We start from the raw sequence: 20,390 nt of genomic DNA, 5'->3' as shown, positions 1-20,390 counted from the left end.
TTTCTCACTAATGATGAAACATGGAAAATATCTGTGTAAGGGGATCACAGTGTTTCTTAAGTTCAGATTATTGGAAGAGAGTGGTGACGTAGGTGTGTACTCTTCCTGAGGTTGGGTCAAACTAAAATGATAATTGAGAATGTCTTGAAAATTACCCTTGTTAATATTTTATTTTATTTAGAAACATGGCAGACTTGTTCACTGTGTAGCCAGACTGATGTATCTATTTATTCTGTAGACTGGTCTTTCCCAGGCACAGCAGAGTAATTTATTAATACCAGGATATTCTTTAAAGATGGTAGGATTAAAGCATCGCAACAAAAATTGTTACCTAGATCTGTTTTTCCTTGTTATTTTTTCATCACCATTCTACTCATTTAATCTTTCAAAGCCATCTCAAGTAATAGTAGGTACCTGGTTCTGCTGGAGTAAAATGGGAGTTAGTGGCTGAAATGCAGTTTGTTATTTGCTCTCAGTGACTTTATCAGTGTGCAGAGAATACTCCTTCAAGGAAAACAGGTATTTTTGATTCCAGGTGCCTTTGGAATCTAAATTTCAAGAGGCTTTGAAATGAATGGAACTTTTGTGTTCTCTTCTATTGAATTTTTTTGTCATAAGGTAGTGTGACTTAATATTAAAAACAGAAACAAAAACAAAAAAACTACAGACCAGGAGCAGTGGCTCATGCCTATAATCTCAACATTTTTGGCAGGCCTTGAGGATCACTTGAGTTCAGGAGTTTGAGACCATCCTGGGCAACATACGGATACCTGATCTCTATAGAAAATTTAAAAAGCAGCCCAAAGCGGTGGCGCATGCCGGTGGTCTCAGCTACTTGGGAGGCAGCAGGGGGAGGATCACTTGAGTGCTGGAACTGGAGGCTGCGGTGAGCCCTGACTGTGCTTGGCACTCCAGCCTGAGCAACTAAGTGAGACCCTGTCTCAAACAACAACCAAAACCCTAACTATTAAATATAGGTAATACCACTCAGGACATAGGCATGGGCAAGGGCTTCATGTCTAAAACACCAGTAGCAATGGCAACAAAAGCCAACATTGACAAATGAGATCTAATTAAACTAAAGAGCTTCTGCACAGCAAAAGAATCTACTGTCAGAGTGAACAGGCAACCTACAGAATGGGAAAAAATTTTTGCAATCTACTCATCTGACAAAGGGCTAATATCCAGAACCTACAAAGAACTCAAACAAATTTACAAGAAAAAAACAAATAACCCCGTCAAAAAGTGGGCAAAGGATATGAACGGACATTTCTCAAACGAAGACATGCACACAGCCAATGGATACATGAAAAAATGCTCGTCATCACTGGCCATCAGAGAAATGCAAATCAAAACCACAATGAGATACCATCTCACACCAGTTAGAATGGCAGTCATTAAAAAGTCAGGAAACAATAGGTACTGGAGAGGATGTGGAGAAATAGGAACACTTTTATACTGTTGGTGGGATTGTAAACTGGTTCAACCATTGTGGAAAAAGGGTTCCTCAAGAATCTAGAACTAGAAATACCATATGACCCAGCCATCCCATTACTGGGTATATACCCAAAGGATTATAAATCATGCTGCTATAAAGACACATGCACACGTATGTTTATTGCGCACTATTCACAATAGCAAAGACTTGGAATAACCCAAATGTCCATCAGTGACGGACTAGATTAAGAAAATGTGGCACATATACACCATGGAATACTATGCAGCCATAAAAAAGGATGAGTTCATGTTCTTCGTAGGGACATGGATGAAGCTGGAAACCGTCATTCTCAGCAAACTATTGCAAGAACAGAAAACCAAACACCGCATGTTCTCACTCATAGGTGGGAACTGAACAATGAGATCACTTGGACTCTGGAAGGGGAACATCACACACCGGGGCCTATTATAGGGAGGAGGGAGAGGGGAGGGATGGCATTGGGAGTTATACCTGATGTAAATGATGAGTTGATGGGTGCTGACGAGTTGATGGGTGCAGCACACCAACATGGTACAAGTATACATATGTAACAAACCTGCACGTTGTACACATGTACCCTAAAACTTAAAGTATAATTATATATATATATATGAAAGCAGTTTAAAACTTACTTGTAAAAAGAGGTTCATATTGAAAGCATTGCTAAAAGGATTTCATCTGCTTATAATTAGCCACCTCCTCTGTCCCCAAAGGAGGGCCCAGACATCCCTAGTATCTTGGGGCACAGAGAGTCTCCCAGCAAGATGTTGGATCTCATGTGAGGATGAAATTCTTGATCGTGAAAAGGAAGATACATTCTTAGAATACCAGGTTAAAAATCAAAGTAAATTTTTTTTTTTTTTTTTTTCCCTATAAAAGTCCAGATAGTAAATAATTTAGGCTGTGGGCTAAGTTCTCATGTAATCGTTACCTTCTATGGCCCATTGTAGTGCAAAACTAGCCGTGAATGGTGGGTAAATGAATGGTCTGAGTTCAATTAAACCTTTATTTGTTGACAGTGAATTTGAATGTCATGTAATTTTCACATTAAAAGGATTAAAAGGCCTTTTTTTGTCCCTAACCGTAACCCCCACTCCCACCCCCGCAAAATGTAAAATGGGATGGTGGGAGGCTGGAATTGACATGTGGGTCATAGTTTGTCAAACTATGCTGCAAAGGATGGAACTTTTCATTTGTACTTTTTTCAGGCTATGAGGATATTTCAGTACCTTGAGAAATAGACTCTTCTCATACACGCTGCAAACATCTTCTTAACTGGTTGCATCATGCCAAAGGAGATTATACATATTACCAGGCTAAGCTTTTCAAAAATGTTTCCGAGAGAGTCTTATAAACAAGACAAAAGTCTAATTCTGGGTAGTAACTGAAGTCAGTGATAATTCTGTTTTACCAGCTGTGATATTCCTTGGATTAGGATACTGTTGAATGCTCCACTGTGATAGTCATAGTAGTAGTCATGGACCCGCTGGAGCATATTTTGTTAATAGACCTGGTTCCTAGGTTTGACTTGATGGTTTTTGCTTTTTAGTGTTTAGTAAAAAACTACTTTCTGCTCAGTTATACTGCTGGGCTTAGTAAATTGTGACCACAGGGTGGTATGGTTCTCTTGTTGGCGTTAATTGTTGCTAAAATTGAAAGGAAAAATCTTCTGTACGTAATGAGAATTTACTCCTCTAATTATGATGCTAAAATGGTCCGGCCTTCTCTAAATTAATTTTTCTGTAGTGCATTATTAAGGTTTATATAGTATTACATCTCAGTGCTTTAAACCTTGATGCTTTGTAATCTTTTGTTATGGTTCCAACAGGAATTGTATAGTTTGTAATTGTGAGAATGCTGATATTTAGGGCAGCATTTCATAGAATATATTTAGCCACTGGTCTTGATTTAAAAAAAAAAAACTATATATAAAAACTACTAAAGAGTATTTACAGCTGGCTATGGTGGCTCACTCCTGTAATCCCAGCACTTTGGGAGGCTGAGGCGGGCAGATCGTCTGAGGTCAGAGTTCGAGACCAACCTGGCCAACATGGCAAAACCTTGTCTCTACTAAAAATACAAAAAAATTTAGCTGGGTGTGGTGGTGGGTGCTTGTAATCCCAGCTACTTGTGAGGCTGAGACGCAAGGATCGCTTGAATCTAGGAGTTGGAGGTTACAGTGAGCCGAGAGCATGCCACTGCACTCCAGCCTGGGCAACAAGAGGGAAACTCTGTCTTACCAAAAAAAAAAAAAAAAAAAAAAGCAACTGAAAGACAAAGATGTCTTACCTTCTAATAGTTGCGAAGTCATAGACAAAGTTATTGGCCCAAGATTTTTTGTCTGATTTTATGGGATTAATGTAGGGGTAGATAAAGAAGAGCAGGAATGTCAGATGGTTAGGAAATACAAATTATTAGAAAAGCAGCCTCCTATTGAAATAGGTTAAAAATATTATAGACGGAGAGTTGAACATGTTCCAGGAGCTTTCCTATACAGTCATGTGCTGTTTAAACTATGGGGATATGTTCTGAGAAATATGGTATTAGGTGATTTTGTTCATTGTGCAGACATCATAGCGTATACTTACACAAACTTGGATGTTGTAGCCTGTTATGCACTTAGGCTGGAGCCCAAGCTCGTCTTCTTTGCACTCTCCCCTTTCCAGGCAAGCCTATTGCTGGAGAATGTATGGACTTGGTAATGATTTATGGGATATAGAATTTAGAGAATTATTGTCAACTGGAACACAGGAGTTAAGAAGCATTCTGAGTACAAGGATGTGATCATTTATTATACCCCCTCCATCCTCTCTGCCTTATTTTTGGATTTTCTTCTCTATCTCCCCCGCCCGTCCCCTTTTTAACCCATTCATCAAGTAAAGTTTTCCTTCATCTTGTTGGTTAACTTATTTGTCTAATCACCTCCACTAAAATGTAAATTTAGAGAAGAGACAGCGATCTTATTTTCAGGTTCATTCTGTATTGTGAATGCCTGGATAATTGCCTGGCACATAAGTGCTCAATCTTTATACCTGTTTCAGCTTACTAGAATGGGGGCATGGTTTAGACGGTATATTTGATTTTCCCTTAAATATGATGTTTGATAAAGATAGGCTGTGGAGAGCAACCTTACTAATGTGAACTTGCTATATTGTTTCCTTTCCTAGGGCGATTGTGTTGTTACAGTGCTGCTTGCTGAAGAGGACAAAGTTGAAGATGATGTAGTGTTTTACTTGGTATTTTCGGGTTCCACCCTCCGTCACTGTACAAGTACTCGGAAGGTCAGTTCTGATACATTGGAGACCATTGCTCCTGGTAAGTATTTGAATGGGATCCTTACTAGCTTTTCCTAGTTCTTAAACACTTTTATTCTACGTTTATTAGTATAGAGTGACAGGAAGAGTGAAGTGTAGGCAGTGTAAAAAAATTCATTAGTTTATAAAGCAGTTTGAATATCTGGTCCTGCTGGTATTGGAGCAGATTGCCAGTTTTTTATTGCTGTGCCGTTTTATATGTATTATTGTTGTGTCGGCCACCTACCAAATTCTGTAAATTATAACTTATTTAAGAACTGGAATTATGACAGTTGAAAACTGGTTTATCCTCCTACTTGGTAAAAATGATGTTGAAAATTCAAGGATTTAAAGATTCTAGAGAGTCTCTAGGTATATTATTTCCAAATTTTTATGGACAGGAAATAAAAGAAGGCAGTCAGGATAGATACCGATTGCTTTTCTGAAGAGTATTAGGTATCCTTCCTTGTAACCCACAGCTCCAGTCATCTTGTTTCCTGTGATGTATATCACATCAGAAAGGCTTCTCTGGAACTTGAGGTCTGCTCTCTAGCAGGTGCCATCCAGTATCACCATTGCTGAACATTTATTATGTGTTGGTGGTGGGGAGAAACAGCTTCTTAACCTAGGTATAATTGATCAGCCCGTGACTCAGTTCTCATTAGTAAAGGAATTGAGGTAAGTTTTATAAACATAATACTTCCTATACTAGGAGCACTTTAGGGTTAAAGTTTGAGGACTGTGTGTTTGTATACCTGTGTGTGCATGTGTATCTAGAAAGGGCATATAAGTAGATACAAGGAGACTGCAAGCAGATAAAAGGGAAAAGGCAAATATAACAAGCATGGCCTGTGTCCTAACTGTGATCGTCAGTCACAGATCCCAACAAAGTCTGTTCTCTTGGTGGAGAGGGATGTACCTCAAAGCCCTTAAGCCTTTACTGGTAAGGTCCTTAAACCAGGATGGGCAGCAGGCAATTACTTTCCCGGAGTCACTGAACTTGTATGACAGCCTGGAGCTCTAAGTTTGTACCAAATCCTTGAACATTATCCTCAGCCTACCTTTCTGAGCTCTAGTTCACATTTCTTCCCTTGACTTTGATTCTAGTACCTCTTTATATATGTCTATATAAGTACCCTTGCCCTGCCTACCCAAACCAAGCAGAATGTATATTAGACTCTGCTCCTTTCCTCTAATTTGGTCCAAATCCTGGGAAATCATTCCTGACCCGTTTGCTTTGGCCCTGGAGTCCTACCTAGTACCTGGCTTTTCTTTCATTTTCTACGAATTGTCTCTCTGCTTAGCCACATTCCAGTATTTTCCATCATGCTTATGAGGTCTGATAACTACCCCCTTCCCATTGGCCTGAACATTCTGCTTCCTACCTGAATTTAGTCAGACAGCTAATATGAGGTGCCTCATCACAGCAGAGGTGACAAAAGGATTAGAGTCCCTGAAAGACCTTCTTTTACCTCTGGAAGGCCAAATGGAGAGTAAGACAACACTTTTAACATATGAGCTTTTGATATGTGTGCAAGGGTACCAATGAGATCCTTAGTTGGTGTAGTAGAAACTCTATTAACTAAGCAAAGGAGATTCCTGACCAGACCCTATTGCTCTACTTACCGCATGTGAGATTTTTCTGGTTATTTGTCTTTTTCAGCTACTGTCATTTGGCTTAGTTTGGTAATTTATTGTGAAGGGGTAGAGATAGAGGCATTTTGGGTGTTAACTTGTTTTGAATTTCATGTTTATATTATGGGGTAAATTCTTTAGCCTGGACCTAAACGTCTTTAAATCTGCCTTTGTGGACTTAGACTTGTGCCTTCCCTTCCTTCAGGCCCTTACTCAGCTATCACCTCAGGGAAGCCTTTCGGTCCAGCTTATAAAAATACACAGCTGCCTCCTCTCCACATTCCCTGTCCCCCTTTCCTGCTTTATTTTTCTCCATTGCACTTTTCAACTTCTCACATATATTTTACTTATTTACCTTATTTATTTTCTATCTGCCCCAACTAAAGTGTTAGCTTTATGAGGACAAGGATTTTTGTTTGGTTTCCTCACTGGTATATACTAAGAAGGCTTGTTCTAGGAAACTGTCACTTGATAGAACAACATTTCTACTGTGTCACACATCCAGCTTCCCAGAAGCTGCTCTTCTAGAAAGATGTGTATGTATGTGAATACACCCATAATCACACTCACATGTAACCCCCTCCCCGCCCTGTTTTTTTTTTGTTTGTTTTGTTTGTTTGTTTGTTTTTTTAAAATAAATTCAAAAGGAGCCTCTGGCTTGTTGAGTTGCATTTTTACCTTGGAGAAGGAGTCCGATGATTTTTGTGCATCAGTTAGCTGCATTGATAGCCTCAGATTTCCTGTTTGCTGAGAGCAGTGCTAGATTAGTCAAGAATCTTCATGGAAAGTCCAGTCTTCGTGGAAAGTCCATGCAGTGCACTGTGCATCCCAGTTCCTGGATAAGTGTGCGTGGTCTGTTTGTTGCAGCAGCTACTGCCTACAGGGATGTCTCTGCACTGTTTGTGCTTATGTGCGGGACGAGCTCTGCAATTCCTAGTCATTTTGGCTAAGAGAAGAAACAGAGCTTTGTGCCTTGTTCTTGCCCCCCATCCCCCACCCCAAGAAGGAGTCTTGCTCTATTGCCCAGGCTGGAATGCAATGGCACGATCTTGGCTCACTATAACCTCCGTCTCCTGGGTTCAAGCAATTCTCCTGCCTCAGCCTCCTGAGTGGCTGGGATTACAGGCGTGTGCCACCATGCCTGGCTAAATTTCGTATTTTTAGTAGAGGTGGGGTTTCACCATGTTGGCCAGGCTGGTCTTGAACTCCTGACCTCGTGATCTGCCCACCTTGGCCTCCCAAAGTGCTAGGGTTACAGGCATGAGCCACTGTGCCCAGCCTCTTCTTGCTTTTATTATTATTATTTTTTTATTTTTCATGTTTCATCCGGATTGCTGGCTCTGATTTTTCTTTGAGTTCTCTGTATGTTTCACTGTGTTTTGTAACATTTTAGTTTTTCCTAAAACCAAAGGATTGATTAACCCTCAAAAGGCAGCTACTTTTCGATGTTAGTCTGTAACCTTTTATCAAATCAATATTTCCCTAAATAGGGTTGACACGTAGACATTCTAAATTATCTCCTAATAAATTATTTTGACTTCGGATATTGAAATTGCAGGCCTGTCTCCCACCCATCTCTGTTTTCTCTCTCTTTTTTTTTTTTTTGCATGTTTTGTAATAAGTCCTACATTGAAGTGTATATGTCTGTCTATCCCTCCCTCCTGCCCCCTCCTTCCCCATCCCCCCCCCGTGTGTGTGTGTGTGTGTGTGTGTTTACATGTGTCTGTAATTATAAAGAAGTTGTAAAGATCTTTTAAAGTAGTTATGATGTGATTTCCCCTCCTTTTTAAAAATAAAGTATTTTAAGCATAAGTAGTAACATCTTAGAGGGCAGGTAGGTGGAGACTTTGACTTTCTACTTTATCTATCTTTGAATTTTTTTTTTTTTTTTGAGATGGAGTCTCGCTCTGTCGCCCAGGCTGGAGTGCAGTGGCCAGATCTCGGCTCACTGCAAGCTCCACCTCCTGAGTTCACACCACTCTCCTGCCTCAGCCTCCCGAGTAGCTGGGACTAAAGGCACCTGCCACCATGCCCAGCTAATTTTTTTGTATTTTTAGTAGAGACGGGGTTTCACCGTGTTAGCCAGGATGGTCTCGATCTCCTGACCTTGTGATCCACCCGCCTTGGCCTCCCAAAGTGCTGGGATTACAGTTGTGAGCCACCGCGCCCAACCTGAATTGTTTAAATGTTTACAGTGAGCTTGTTATTTGTATGATACATAGTAATTTTCGATGAAAACATTTTGATTGCTGAAAAGAATGTCTTCTCTTTTGAAAATAAATCCATCTTTGTGTTGATTAACGCTGGAGGCCAATCACAGCTTTATAATAAAATATTACATTCAAAACACCTATGAAAGTAGCTCATTCAAGAATATAATTTGCTTTGAAATGTAGCTTGAGATGGAAATATACTTCTAATAATGAAAGGTGTTGCCTTAGTAATAAATGAAAATAATATTCCATTATTGTCCCTCCATAGAAAACAAATAAAATCCTAAATGACATTTTAATTAACCAGTGATTTTTCTCGAGAGATAAAGCTGAGATTTGTTTTTTTAAGAGCTAGGTAGGATTGGCAAATAGTGTACAGAAATCTGGACATCATTTGAAGATAGTTCTTGGAGTGAGATGGGGGCATAGAGTACTGTTTTATTGTGTTCATTTTTATTACTGAAACTGTGAATTTAGACCAAGTAGTGATTTCAGAATAGGAGATGGAACAGAATGTTTAGTGGTTTTTGTATACTATTTTTGTAAAAGACTTTGATGCAGAATCTTTCATAAAATGAAATCTTTTTTCAGCCATGTCTGTTGTTTATTTTTAGAATTCATAGCAAGTGTTCTTGTTTGAAGAACTGCAAACCTTTATTAACTCCAAATTTGACTCAGCTCTTTTATATTTTCCTTTTCTTTTTCACTGATAAAGGAAGGTACTTTATAAAGTAGATTTGTCATTAAAAAAGAAAAATACGTTTACCTGATCAGAAGTTCTTTTGGGTTTAAAGAAAAAAATTACAGCCCAGATTACAACAAATGGTCTGAGTTATAATGTGTTATGTCTTTCTTTTTCTTCCTTTCTCTCTCTCTCACTCTGTTTTTTTTTTTTTTTTTTTTTTTTTTTTGGAGACAGAGTCTCAGTCTTTTGTCCAGGCTGAAGTGCAGTGGCACAATCACAGCTCAGTGCAGGCTTGACCTCCCAGGCTCAAGTTATCCTTCTACCCCAGCCTCCCAACTAGCACTCACCATCATGAGTGGCTAATTTGTGTGTGTGTGTGTGTGTGTGTGTGTGTTTAGAGATGGTGTCTCCCTGTGTTGCCCAGGCTGGTTTCAAACTCCTGGGCTAAGTGATCTTTCTGCCTCCACCTAGCAAAGTGTTGGAATTATAGGCGTAAGCCACCATGCTTGGCCTCTTTCATTTCTTGTGAACCAATAATTACTTTCTAGCAGCAGATGTCCCGTATTACCAAATTGAATAGCATATTTGAAAAGAAGATGTAGACTTTTAATTTAATGGACTTAATTAGAGAATTCTGACACCCCCCATCCCCCAGCCCAGCCCTGCCCCTGGCAATGCCTGCCAAGGTAATCAGTTATTTTTATTGGACTTTTTCTATAACAGTCTCCCTATTCTGAAATATCTTACTATAAAGCTGTCTCTAGACAGATGAGATTTTATATTCTGCAAAACTTAAATTACTGTCCAAATGCTAGTTAGTACATATAGTGGTTATACTGGAAAAACAGACTGAGAACTAGTTGAAAAGCAAAAAAAAAAAAATCTGTTATCTGCTGTCCTTAGTTGTAATGTTATAAGGTAATTATATATTTCATAACTTTGGAACCATGAACACAGCACTGGAATCCTAAGGCATACAATATTAAGGGAGTGGAATCCTCCCAAGGGGGTGAAAGTTGCCTTTTGGGGAACAAAAAAGACTTACTGTGTGTATGTAAAACACAGTTAAACAAATTTGTGGTATATCTGTGGTATTAAAGTTTCATGAAGTGAGGGGTGAATAGAGAATAATGTCTGAAAAGGCTCTTTGGGGTATAACGGAAGAAAAGGCTCAGAAACACTGCCTTAGAGGTGTCGGCTGGAATATAGCGGAGCACATTTTTAGCATTAAATCTCTCCTTCCTCCTCGAAAATGTACATGGTGAAATTTTTGTGCCTACTCTTTGTTCTTTTCTGATTAAATACTCCTGTACACATAGAGACATTTTACACATATACCAAATTTGCACACTACCATTAGGCCACCAAAACCCAGCAGTGGGTGTGTACTTCTGCACATAATCCTATTTCTTATTAGAGTCTGGGTCTGAAGACTGAAAATTTGTTTCTTTTAACCCTATCGTAGACACTTCAGAAGGAAGAAAAAGACATCAAACTTTTAGAGACTTTGATGCCAAACTGAAGTAATCAAGATATTATTTTTATATTTTCCATCATTTTTTCTCTTAGAAGGTGACGTCTGTGTGGGACTGGGCTTGGCTGGCCCAGCAAACACTTTTAGGGTTTCTTTTTGGATAGCTGATGAAACAAAGTTCCTATTGTTTCATCCTCAAAAGAGAGGGCCCAGATGGGATGCATTCCACTTTTAGCTTAATAGGAAATGAAGTAATTCTTGGGCTGTACTTCAGCAGTTTTGTTTATCAGTAGCAATATTTCGTTTCCATGGGTGCGGTGCTCCATATAGTGAGAAGGAGCCTGCCGGAGAGCTCTCCCAACCTCACACACACACACCTCCTGACCTGCCAGCATAAAAAAGGTGGAGATTAGATGATTTTAAGAGGACCATCAGTAGTTAAGTTTTTGTTTCTCACCTAGGTGCTCCTTGTGTTTTTGTTTATTCTTTCCCTCCTCTCTTTGTTTTGTTATTTCTGCAGTGCCAATGGCAAGCTTTGTTGGGCCATGCTGGAGAAGCTCTTTGTAGAGTGTTAGGGATCTGTTTTCCTTGAGTTTCCTAAACAGAAGCATTTTAATAGCCAATAATAAAAACTACCAGTTTTAGATGCCCATTTCATGCCAGGTACTTTGTGCACAGCTCTAATGTTATTAACAATCCATAAGGTTGATGTTGTTCTCATTTTGTGTACAAGGAAAACAGGCTTCAAGATTGAATGACTTTCTCAGGATAACCAAATCTGTTGAAGTGGAGCTGGAGTTTAAACCTAATATTTTGTACTTGACAGCTAATTGCCAGCATACTTGAGGAGGATCCCTACAATGTACTCAGCTGGGAGCAGACTTCTCCCACCCCATAATTTATATTTGTCTTGTAAGTGGACTTGATAGTATGAGAAGTTCAGAAATTAACTCATAATTTAAAATATGGAATTAAAGTTTGGGCCATGTTTCTTCCAATAGTTTCTCTCTCTCCTTCCCCTCTATAAATCCTCTAGAGTAACTGCCTTCAGAAATTCAGTAAAATTTTCAAAACTTCCCTTTTTAAGAAAAGATTGGGATTTTTATTTTCCTTTCTTGTTACCAGGAAATTGAATGAAAGGAAAAACGCCATGGAACTAATTGAAAATCCTGCTATTGTTCTTCCTACTGCAGCTTCTGTTTTTATGCAGAAAGTTAGATTGTGGTTATTATATCAAATTGGATACAGTTTCCCATCCCCGTGTCTTTGCAGTGTAATTGTAGACATTGTTAATAACCCTGCAGTCTTTAGGTACAAAGGCAGTCATAAGACTAATGGCCCTCTTGCAAATAGTCGTGTCTCTAGAGCTAATTTATGATAGTAAGAGGTTTGGTGTAGGCATATGGGGTGATTTGTTTTATTATTGAGTCTGTATTATGTAACTTTTTAAAAAATGCTGATTTCCCCCCCAGGTGCTTTATCAGAAAGGTTATAGGAATTAAAAAATAATCTTGAGAGCCACTTGAACCTAATGGAAAACATTAGTGTGAGACAGTAGGCCAACCTGGTATGGTTGATTTCCAGACAGTAGGGTGAGGTACTTTATTCTTGATCAGTAGTAATGCTTCCAATGTGCTCTTAAGTTTAATAAAGACTAATCCAGGAAACCCTGAGTTCCCCACTCATCTTTTAACCCTCAGGTTTTCTTTTGAAAAAGAAGCCTTTAATCATACCAAACAAATTCCAGATTTATGGCATATTTTACTTAAGATGATTCATAGTTTCTTCTTCAGATTTTGAATTCATATCTGAAGGGAAAACATTGGATTAACAATTGGACAATTTCTGAGATATCTCTTTCATGGCTATTTCTGACATTCTGCCTTCTCTGTTATACAGTTTGATTTTCGTGTTACACAGAGCTGACAGTAGCTCACACATCCATCCATTCGTCTGCTAACAAACTCTGCTAATGCAGCAGAAAGAGATAATCATACTGGTGTTGCCAAGCACAACACCCCCACATGCACACACCCATCACGCCTTGTTCTGTTTCTCTCCCTGTAGTTCGCCCTCATCCCATTCTGCCTCAGTAAACAGTCATTTTAGCAATTCCAGACAAATTTCTGTGCAGATACTTTACTTTGGCACTTCACAGTTTTGGGTAAGGTAACATTGCTTCACCATGGCTTTTTGCCGTGTGAATGATGTTTACTTTTAGTGGTATTGTGACTCCCTTTCTGATTCAAGGGTTCAGGTTTCTCATCTTTGCATAGGCTTGAGGAAGGAAAGTGATAAGAAAGGAAAAGGACTGGTTAAATGGGTACGGCAGTGGATATTCTGTTTTACATAGTGTAATCTCTCTTCTAAGGCACTGTGAATTTAAGGTTTGAAAGCATAATTCAATTTGGATCTCAGATTATTTACATCATCATCATTGAATTGTGAAATTTTGGTCTTTATTGACATTTATTCAAATCTACCGCAAAGGACTTCCAGAAGTTTACAGATTAGCTTAATTTTGGATAAATGGTACAATGCTATATATTGATTCTATTGACGAACCACAGCATTTCTTCTTTAAAGCAGTTCTCCTGACTGACATACATATCACTCCATCCATCCATCGTTCATCCATCCACCATCAGTTTATTTGGAAATTAAGTGAGGCTATGTATGATGTTTCAGGTGATAATATTAAATAATTTAGGAGGCCCCTTCTAGATTTTATTTATTTATTTGTTTGTTTGTTTGTTTGTTTATTTATTCAGAGACAGGGTCTTTGTCTCCCAGGCTGGAGTCCAGTGGCACGATCTTGGCTAATGGCAACCTCCGCCTCCCAGGTTTAAGCGATTCTCCTGCCTCAGCCTCCCTAGTAGCTGGGACTACAGATGCCTGGCTAATGTTTGTTTTTAGTACAGACAGAGTCTCGCTGTGTTGGCCAGTCTGGTCTCGAACTCCTGGCCTCAAGCGATCTGCCTGCCTTGGCCTCCCAAAGTGCTGGGATTACAATGTGAGTCATCACACCTGGCCTAAGTCCTTCTTAATTGCCATCTCCTTTGTGAAATCTTCCTGCTTTTGCCCACGTATGGAATGCACCACTCCTCTCCCCAAACTGCACTGTATTTAGATATTTAGATATTTTAGATAGGAAAGGTCTTGTAGAAGTCCTCTCATTTTGACTTACGTTGCAGTTTTCTGCATCTTGTTTGATTCTCTGTTATGGACCTTAAATCTCTGAGGAATTGAGACCCCTTACTTTACTCATCTTCACCTTCTGATCATAGTGCCTGGACTTGATGGATGTCTAGCTTTTAGCTCTTGAACAAAACTGAGTCAGATGCTAGAGAATATTTTAAAGGAAACATTTTCTGCTAGAAAAATAGACAAATCTTACTAAAGGAATCATTTGGCTTGTTTCTGCTAACATTGATGTCTGTGTAGTTAGGCTGGCTGCCCTTCAAAAAAATACTGCTTTTTCCCCCTAATTCTCTTTCATATATTAAATGTATAAATACCACGTATATATTATTATAAAGTGTGCGTGCGTATGCACATGCTTGCGCTTGCACACACACACCAAGCAAAGGATGTTTTGGCTTCCTACAGCCTTCTTAGAAGGAATTCGACTTGGAAGGCAGTGGGACTATCGTGTGGATTCAGTGTTCATGTGAAGACTTATCTTCATGGTTCATGAACCAATTATTCTTGCTTAAAAGTCATGCTAGCCCATGATTCCAAGTGTTAGGCTCCTCTCAGGCAGGGACTTAGCTCTTAGCCTTCTTCCTCTTCAAACACATTGCCCTATTGATAGGCAATGTGATACAAAACCCTTGCCTCCTGTTATAATAGACCGTGTCCTTTGGCATCAGCCTTGACTCTGAATAGTGAATTCTGCACCTTAATATCTGTGTAACACGGGGCAAGTTACTTCTTTAAGTCTCAGTTTCTAATCTATAAATTGAGGACAATACATGCCTCATAAAATTGTTGTGGAGAGAAATGACTCAGATGCCTGATGTGTACTAGGTACTTGCTTGGTAAATACTTCCTACCATCCTAGAAGTACACAGCAGTGAGAGATTTCTTTTGCCACAGGATGAAGGGCTTAAGGAGGCCCTTGGGAAAAAAGCATGTGGAAAATCAACTTATTTATTATTCTGGTAACATGGAAAAAACATTGTCTCTTTCAAAGACAGCAGAAAGCTTAGTTTGTTCCAAGTCTGAAACCTCTGTTGGCCTGTGCCTGTGGTATGGAAATTCAGCCTCAGGGACCATATAAAGGGTTTCTCTACATGCCCTTAGCTGTAGAAGAGTGGCCTGAATGTTAGAGATTCAGAGAAGTGGCACGTGCATGGGTGCCCGTGATTAATGAGGCAGAGCACGAAGTGGCATCACCCAAACAAAAACATGAACTGTACTTTCTTTCCTTTTTTGTCATCAGAAAGATAATGGAAGAAGGATGATGATAGGAGCATAGTTCTGGCTATTTGAGATCAGTGTGTGAAAACAGGGGAAATACAATATGCGTTGTGATGAGTATATTCTGAATATTGGAAATATTTAATTCTGTGAGGTTAAAAATTCAAAAGAAAGCCCAATCCTCCAAGAAGGCCTTACCCGTAGACATGTGGTGTTAAATCTTGCTTACCTGACTCCAGCCGAGCTCTTTGGAGTGGCATGCAGTTTTCTGCCTCCAATCACCACTCCTGAGGTGCCTGCCAGTCTGTACACTGGGCACCATGGAGTCCTTGGCATGTTTGTGTTTCCTGAACTGGGCTCCCAGCCACAGCATTGCATTATCCTCATGCAAACCAGGTAATTTCATTGAAGTCCTCATTACATTAGTGGCTGAGATGGGAAAGAATGTGTATCTGAGAACAAAAATCAATATTTATTTTTTAGGCCTTGAATTGCTCATAGTAGTAAAATAAAATCAAGTAATTGTGTACTTTTCCAAGTGCTTCATCATGTGAGCCTTTGTATTGTGATAATAAAGCAAGTGCTAGTGAATCTGTGAAATTCTTCCTATATAACTTGTATGAGTGATATTTTTTCCTGTTATGTTTTCAGATCTAATTTAGTTCAGTAGCTGTTGGACTTTCCATCGTATGCTAGGCCTTGCCGGTCCTTCAGCTTTCATTCTTAAATCTGTTTAAACTGAATAGCCCTTGTTGATATTCAGAGCCTGTTCAGTTCCAGATACCATATTATAGGCATGGTGAAAGCTGGGATACAGAGTTTTTTGGTCTTTGTTAAGGGAACTCATATTTGCAAATAATGTTAAAAGCTGAAAATGGAGTTTTAAGAAGTTTGGAAAAATGCTGCCAGAGCTTAAGAGGAAGGAGGGATGTTTTTTAGGAGGAGAAATTTGTATGTCGTGAAATAAGAGCTAAGAGGATCCACCAGCGTCGTTTCAGCAGTGAGGTTCTAATACTGTTTTCTTTGCTGCCTGTGTTTTCTTTAGGTCATGATTGCTGTGAGACAGTGAAGGTGCAGCTCTGTGCTTCCAAAGAGGGCCTTCCCGTGTTTGTGGTGGCTGAAGAAGACTTTCATTTCATCCAGGATGAAGCGTATGATGCAGCTCAATTCCTGGCAACCAGTGCTGGAAATCAGCAGGCTCTGAACTTTACCCGTTTTCTTGACCAGTCAGGACCCCCATCTGGGGATGTGAATTCCCTCGATAAGAAGGTAGTGCTGGCATTCAGGCACCTGAAGCTGCCCGCGGAGTGGAATGTGTTGGGGACAGATCAGAGTTTGCATGGTGAGAATTTATATGATCTACAAACAAACTTTAAGTTTGTGATATTTCTGTTTTTGTAATGGGGCTGCTTTTCTGTAGTCATCATATTCAGGTCTTCCACAGCAGCTGAGTAAATCTTAGAACTACTGTAGGAAAGTGGCCTCCGTGGCATCTCTTCTAGGTTCTTCAGCTGAGCTGTTAAGCATGTTGTTGCAGCAAAATGACCCTAGGGACTACCCAAGGAGAGTGGCACATCACCTTCTTGTGGGTCTGGATTTCAGACATGATCTCTCAAGTATAGAAAGTGACACATTCTTCATGAGGAGAGCAGCAGAGTTACTTTTTGGTGTTTAATGATCAAAGACATGGTTTTCATTATTATATGCTGAAGTTCTCTAAGATAGCCTGGAAGTGAAGGAGAGGAAAGATTGGGCAGTGAGTGGGAGGAGCATGAGAACAGGGTGTGCTCTGAGAAACCACACACTTCCTTAACCAGGTTAGTGTCACTCTTACTGACTTATCTGTTGGCCCTCTCTATGGTAATTCACTGAAGAAAGGACTTTTTTTTTTTTTTTGAGATGGGCTTTTGCTGTTGTTGGCCAGGCTGGAGTGCAGTGGCGTGATCTCGGCTCACTGCCACCTCCACCTCCTGGGTTCAGGTGATTCTCCTGCCTCAGCCTCCCAAGTAGCTGGGATTACAGGCATGTGCCACCATACTTGGCTAATTTTTTTTTGTTTGTTTTTTTTAGTAGAGACAGAGTTGCACCATGTTAGTCAGGCTGGCCTCGAACTCCTGACCTCAGGTAATCTACCTACCTCAGCCTCCCAAAGTGCTGAGATTATAGGCGTGAGCCAATGCACCCGGCCAGAATTCCACTTTTTCAAAAATATTTACATAGTAAGTCCTGTTACTCAAACAAGGGTTTTCCCACATAATTCTAGTAGCAAATGACATCTACTTGGTGTTATAATTGTATAGGTATTTTAAAGTGAAACATAATGTGTACCTGGAGTTCAGTAAGTAACATCCGGTTTCCCTTCTGAGTTCAATCAAACGATTTAGAAGGCCTGAGATAGAGATCAAAATGTTTACTTTATTACTGATGAAATCTAGATTGGAAGCCTGATATTAGAGCTCCTGCCAGAAGGGTCTGCTTGTACTTTCTATGTCTTCAGTGAAAGAGCTGGTCAGTCACTCCACGGCCCTGTGGAGTCCACCCAGCCTTGAGTACTGAATTTTGTTGGGTGAGCAGACCACAAGTCACCCTCTCCACAGGTGAGCGGTTCCTGAGGAGGAATACCCACAGGGGCCTGAGCCATGGCATAGTTTCTACACTCAGACGAGTTTTGTCTTCTTCCACGAAAGAATGGTAAAGAGGTCTTTGCCAGCTTTGATTCTCTTAAATCTACTAAATGTAACAGTTAAGACTGTGATCAGCCATCTGAACAGTGTCCCATACTATCAGGTGCATACTGTCGGATACTACCTGGATAGTCCTGCCCAGGTAAAACTTGAAGTATCAAATCAAGGAAGAAAGAATTTGTCCTTTTCTTCTTCTTTTTTTAAGTATAGTGTCCAAGAAACTTGCTAATATTTAGAGATCAGAATATTTGACATTATATAAGGTGTGAGTGCCTCTTCAGAAACCTGGTGATGGCCTTAATACCTCTAGCTCCTTCCATTTCTGTATTGATACGGGAATGTGTATTCTGACTGCCTTTTACAAATCAGTGTCAAGATAGTACTGCATTAGTTATTTGTGGGGCTTATGGTGTTTTACGGTTTTGTTTTGTCTTGTTTAAAGAGGGGTCCAGGAGTTGGATAGTTTTGTTTATATTACCATGATTGAAAACAACTATTAGAAAAAGCAAACATCTGAAACTTTGGACATATCACTTCCTCTATCTATTTTTTTTTTTTTTTTTTTTTTTTGGTATGGAGCCTTGCTCTGTCACCCAGGCTGGAGTGCAATGGTGCAGTCTCGACTCACTGCAACCTCCACCTCTTGGGTTCAAGTGATTCTCCTGCCTTAGCCTCCCAAGTAGCTAGGAATACAGGCACATGCTGCCATGCCCTGCTACTTTTTTTGTATTTTAGTAGAGACGGGGTTTCACCATGTTGCCCAGGCTGGTCTTGAACCCCTGAGCTCAGCAATCCACCCGCCTCAGCCTCCCAAAGTACTAGGATTACAGGTGTGAGCCACCATGCCTGGCCACTTCCTCTCTTTGGGCCTTAACTTCCTTGTCTTTAATAGGAGGGAATTGGCCAGCTTTAATATTTTTTGTACTGTCAGTGTACTGGTAAATTTTCTGTTGCACAAAATTGCTCAAGCAGTGCTAACAAAGGCCAAACCAAATTTGAACACTTAAGGAAGGAAATACATATTAAAACCACAATGAGATGTCATTACACATTTATCATAACAGCTAAGATGAAGAATACCAAGTGCTGGCAAAGATGAAGAACATCTCTTATGTTGGTTGTAGGAATGCAAAATGTATAACCACTCCGGAAAAATTTGGCAGTTTCTTTTAAAGTTAAACATACACTTAGCATATGACCCAGTAATCCCACTTTTGGGTGTTTATCCTAGAGAAATGAAAATCTATAGTTACCAAAAAGTCTGTGCACAGATGTGCTCATAGTAGCATTATTCACAATCATAAAAAACTGGAAATAACCCAGATTTCCCTCACTGAGTGAATATAGAAGCAAACTGTAATATATCCATACAATGGAATACTACTCAGCAATAAAAAGAAGCAAACTGTTGACATGTGCAACAACTTGGATGCATTTTAAATGCATTATGCTAGGAAAATGAAGTCAGTTTCCAAAGGTTCCATACTGTATGATTCTATTTATATGATATTCTGGAAAATGCAAAATTACAGAAAAAAAGAACAGATCAGTAGTTGCTAGGGGCTGGGAGTGGGGGAAAAGTCTGACTGCAAAGAGGTATCATGAGGGAATTCTTCGGGTTGTTGGAGTTGTTTTGCATCTTGTTCGTGGTGGTGGCTATAAGAATCTATGCATGTGTTAAAACTCATAGGAGTGTACACCCCCAAAGGTGAATTTTATTGTACATATATTTAAAATAATAGCAAAAGAAATTGTGTAAGTTAGTTGTATACTTTGCATGGTGAAATGGATGCAAGTGACTTGATAGAACTGTCTTTAAGTCAGCAACTGGGATCAGGAATCTGATTTTGTGTGCTCAGTTCACATTCTGCAGTTTAAATTGTTCTATTAATTGTTGATTAGAATCTAGGAACACTGGGTACAGTAAGGGGAGAGTAGCATCAGTTAAGAGTTCATCGTGCCTGCTGTTGAGGGACGAATGTAATGGAATAGTCTGTTCACATGAATGAGTTGAATATCAAATACTTTTAAATAGGTATTTAAAGGAGAAAGGTACAAAGTAACCATGATGCCTGAGGTAATACAGATAAATAAGAAACCTTGTTATGTAACAGGACTTCTTGCTGTTGAAAGCTAGGATGTTTACAGGTATGCTAGCCTAATACTTATACAAAATAGTATGTAAGAATTATGGCTAATCCTCTTTCTGTTATAATTGTTTAGTTGCAGTGCTTTTTAGCTTTCTTCAGGTCAGTGACTTCTTTGGAAATTGCTCAGATTTCTCCTCAGAAAAAAATGTTTATAGTTGCCTACCTGCACACATTTACATATGACAAATTTCTTAAGTCTCCCTGAACTTCAGGCATGAGCATGAAGTTAAGAATTCTGGGTTTAACTTTGCTCTTGCAAAGTGGGGAAAGCAGGGGCATTGGAGTCAGTCTGTTTGCATCCTGGCTTCATTGCAAGAGTTTGTGCAAAATACTTAATCTCTCTGTTACTTAATTTCC

The 20,390-nt window shown here is 39.5% G+C and overlaps 1 protein-coding gene across 12 annotated transcripts in view; it reads left to right on the top strand.

The window, feature by feature from the left end:
- AKAP13 (A-kinase anchoring protein 13) overlaps positions 1-20,390 on the top strand; it is a 353,478-nt gene that overhangs the window by 130,555 nt on the left and 202,533 nt on the right. For all 12 annotated transcript variants that reach the window (XM_073013063.1, XM_073013062.1, XM_073013060.1 and 9 more), the window contains 2 exons: positions 4,645-4,792; positions 16,245-16,541. In XM_073013063.1, the coding sequence (XP_072869164.1) occupies positions 4,645-4,792; positions 16,245-16,541 (445 nt within the window). The remainder of the gene's footprint in view (positions 1-4,644; positions 4,793-16,244; positions 16,542-20,390) is intronic.

The sequence above is a fragment of the Chlorocebus sabaeus genome, chromosome 29 (assembly GCF_047675955.1).
Source record: "Chlorocebus sabaeus isolate Y175 chromosome 29, mChlSab1.0.hap1, whole genome shotgun sequence".
In the NCBI taxonomy this organism is placed as follows: domain Eukaryota; kingdom Metazoa; phylum Chordata; class Mammalia; order Primates; family Cercopithecidae; genus Chlorocebus; species Chlorocebus sabaeus.
This window is presented reverse-complemented; position numbering and strand designations above follow the sequence as displayed.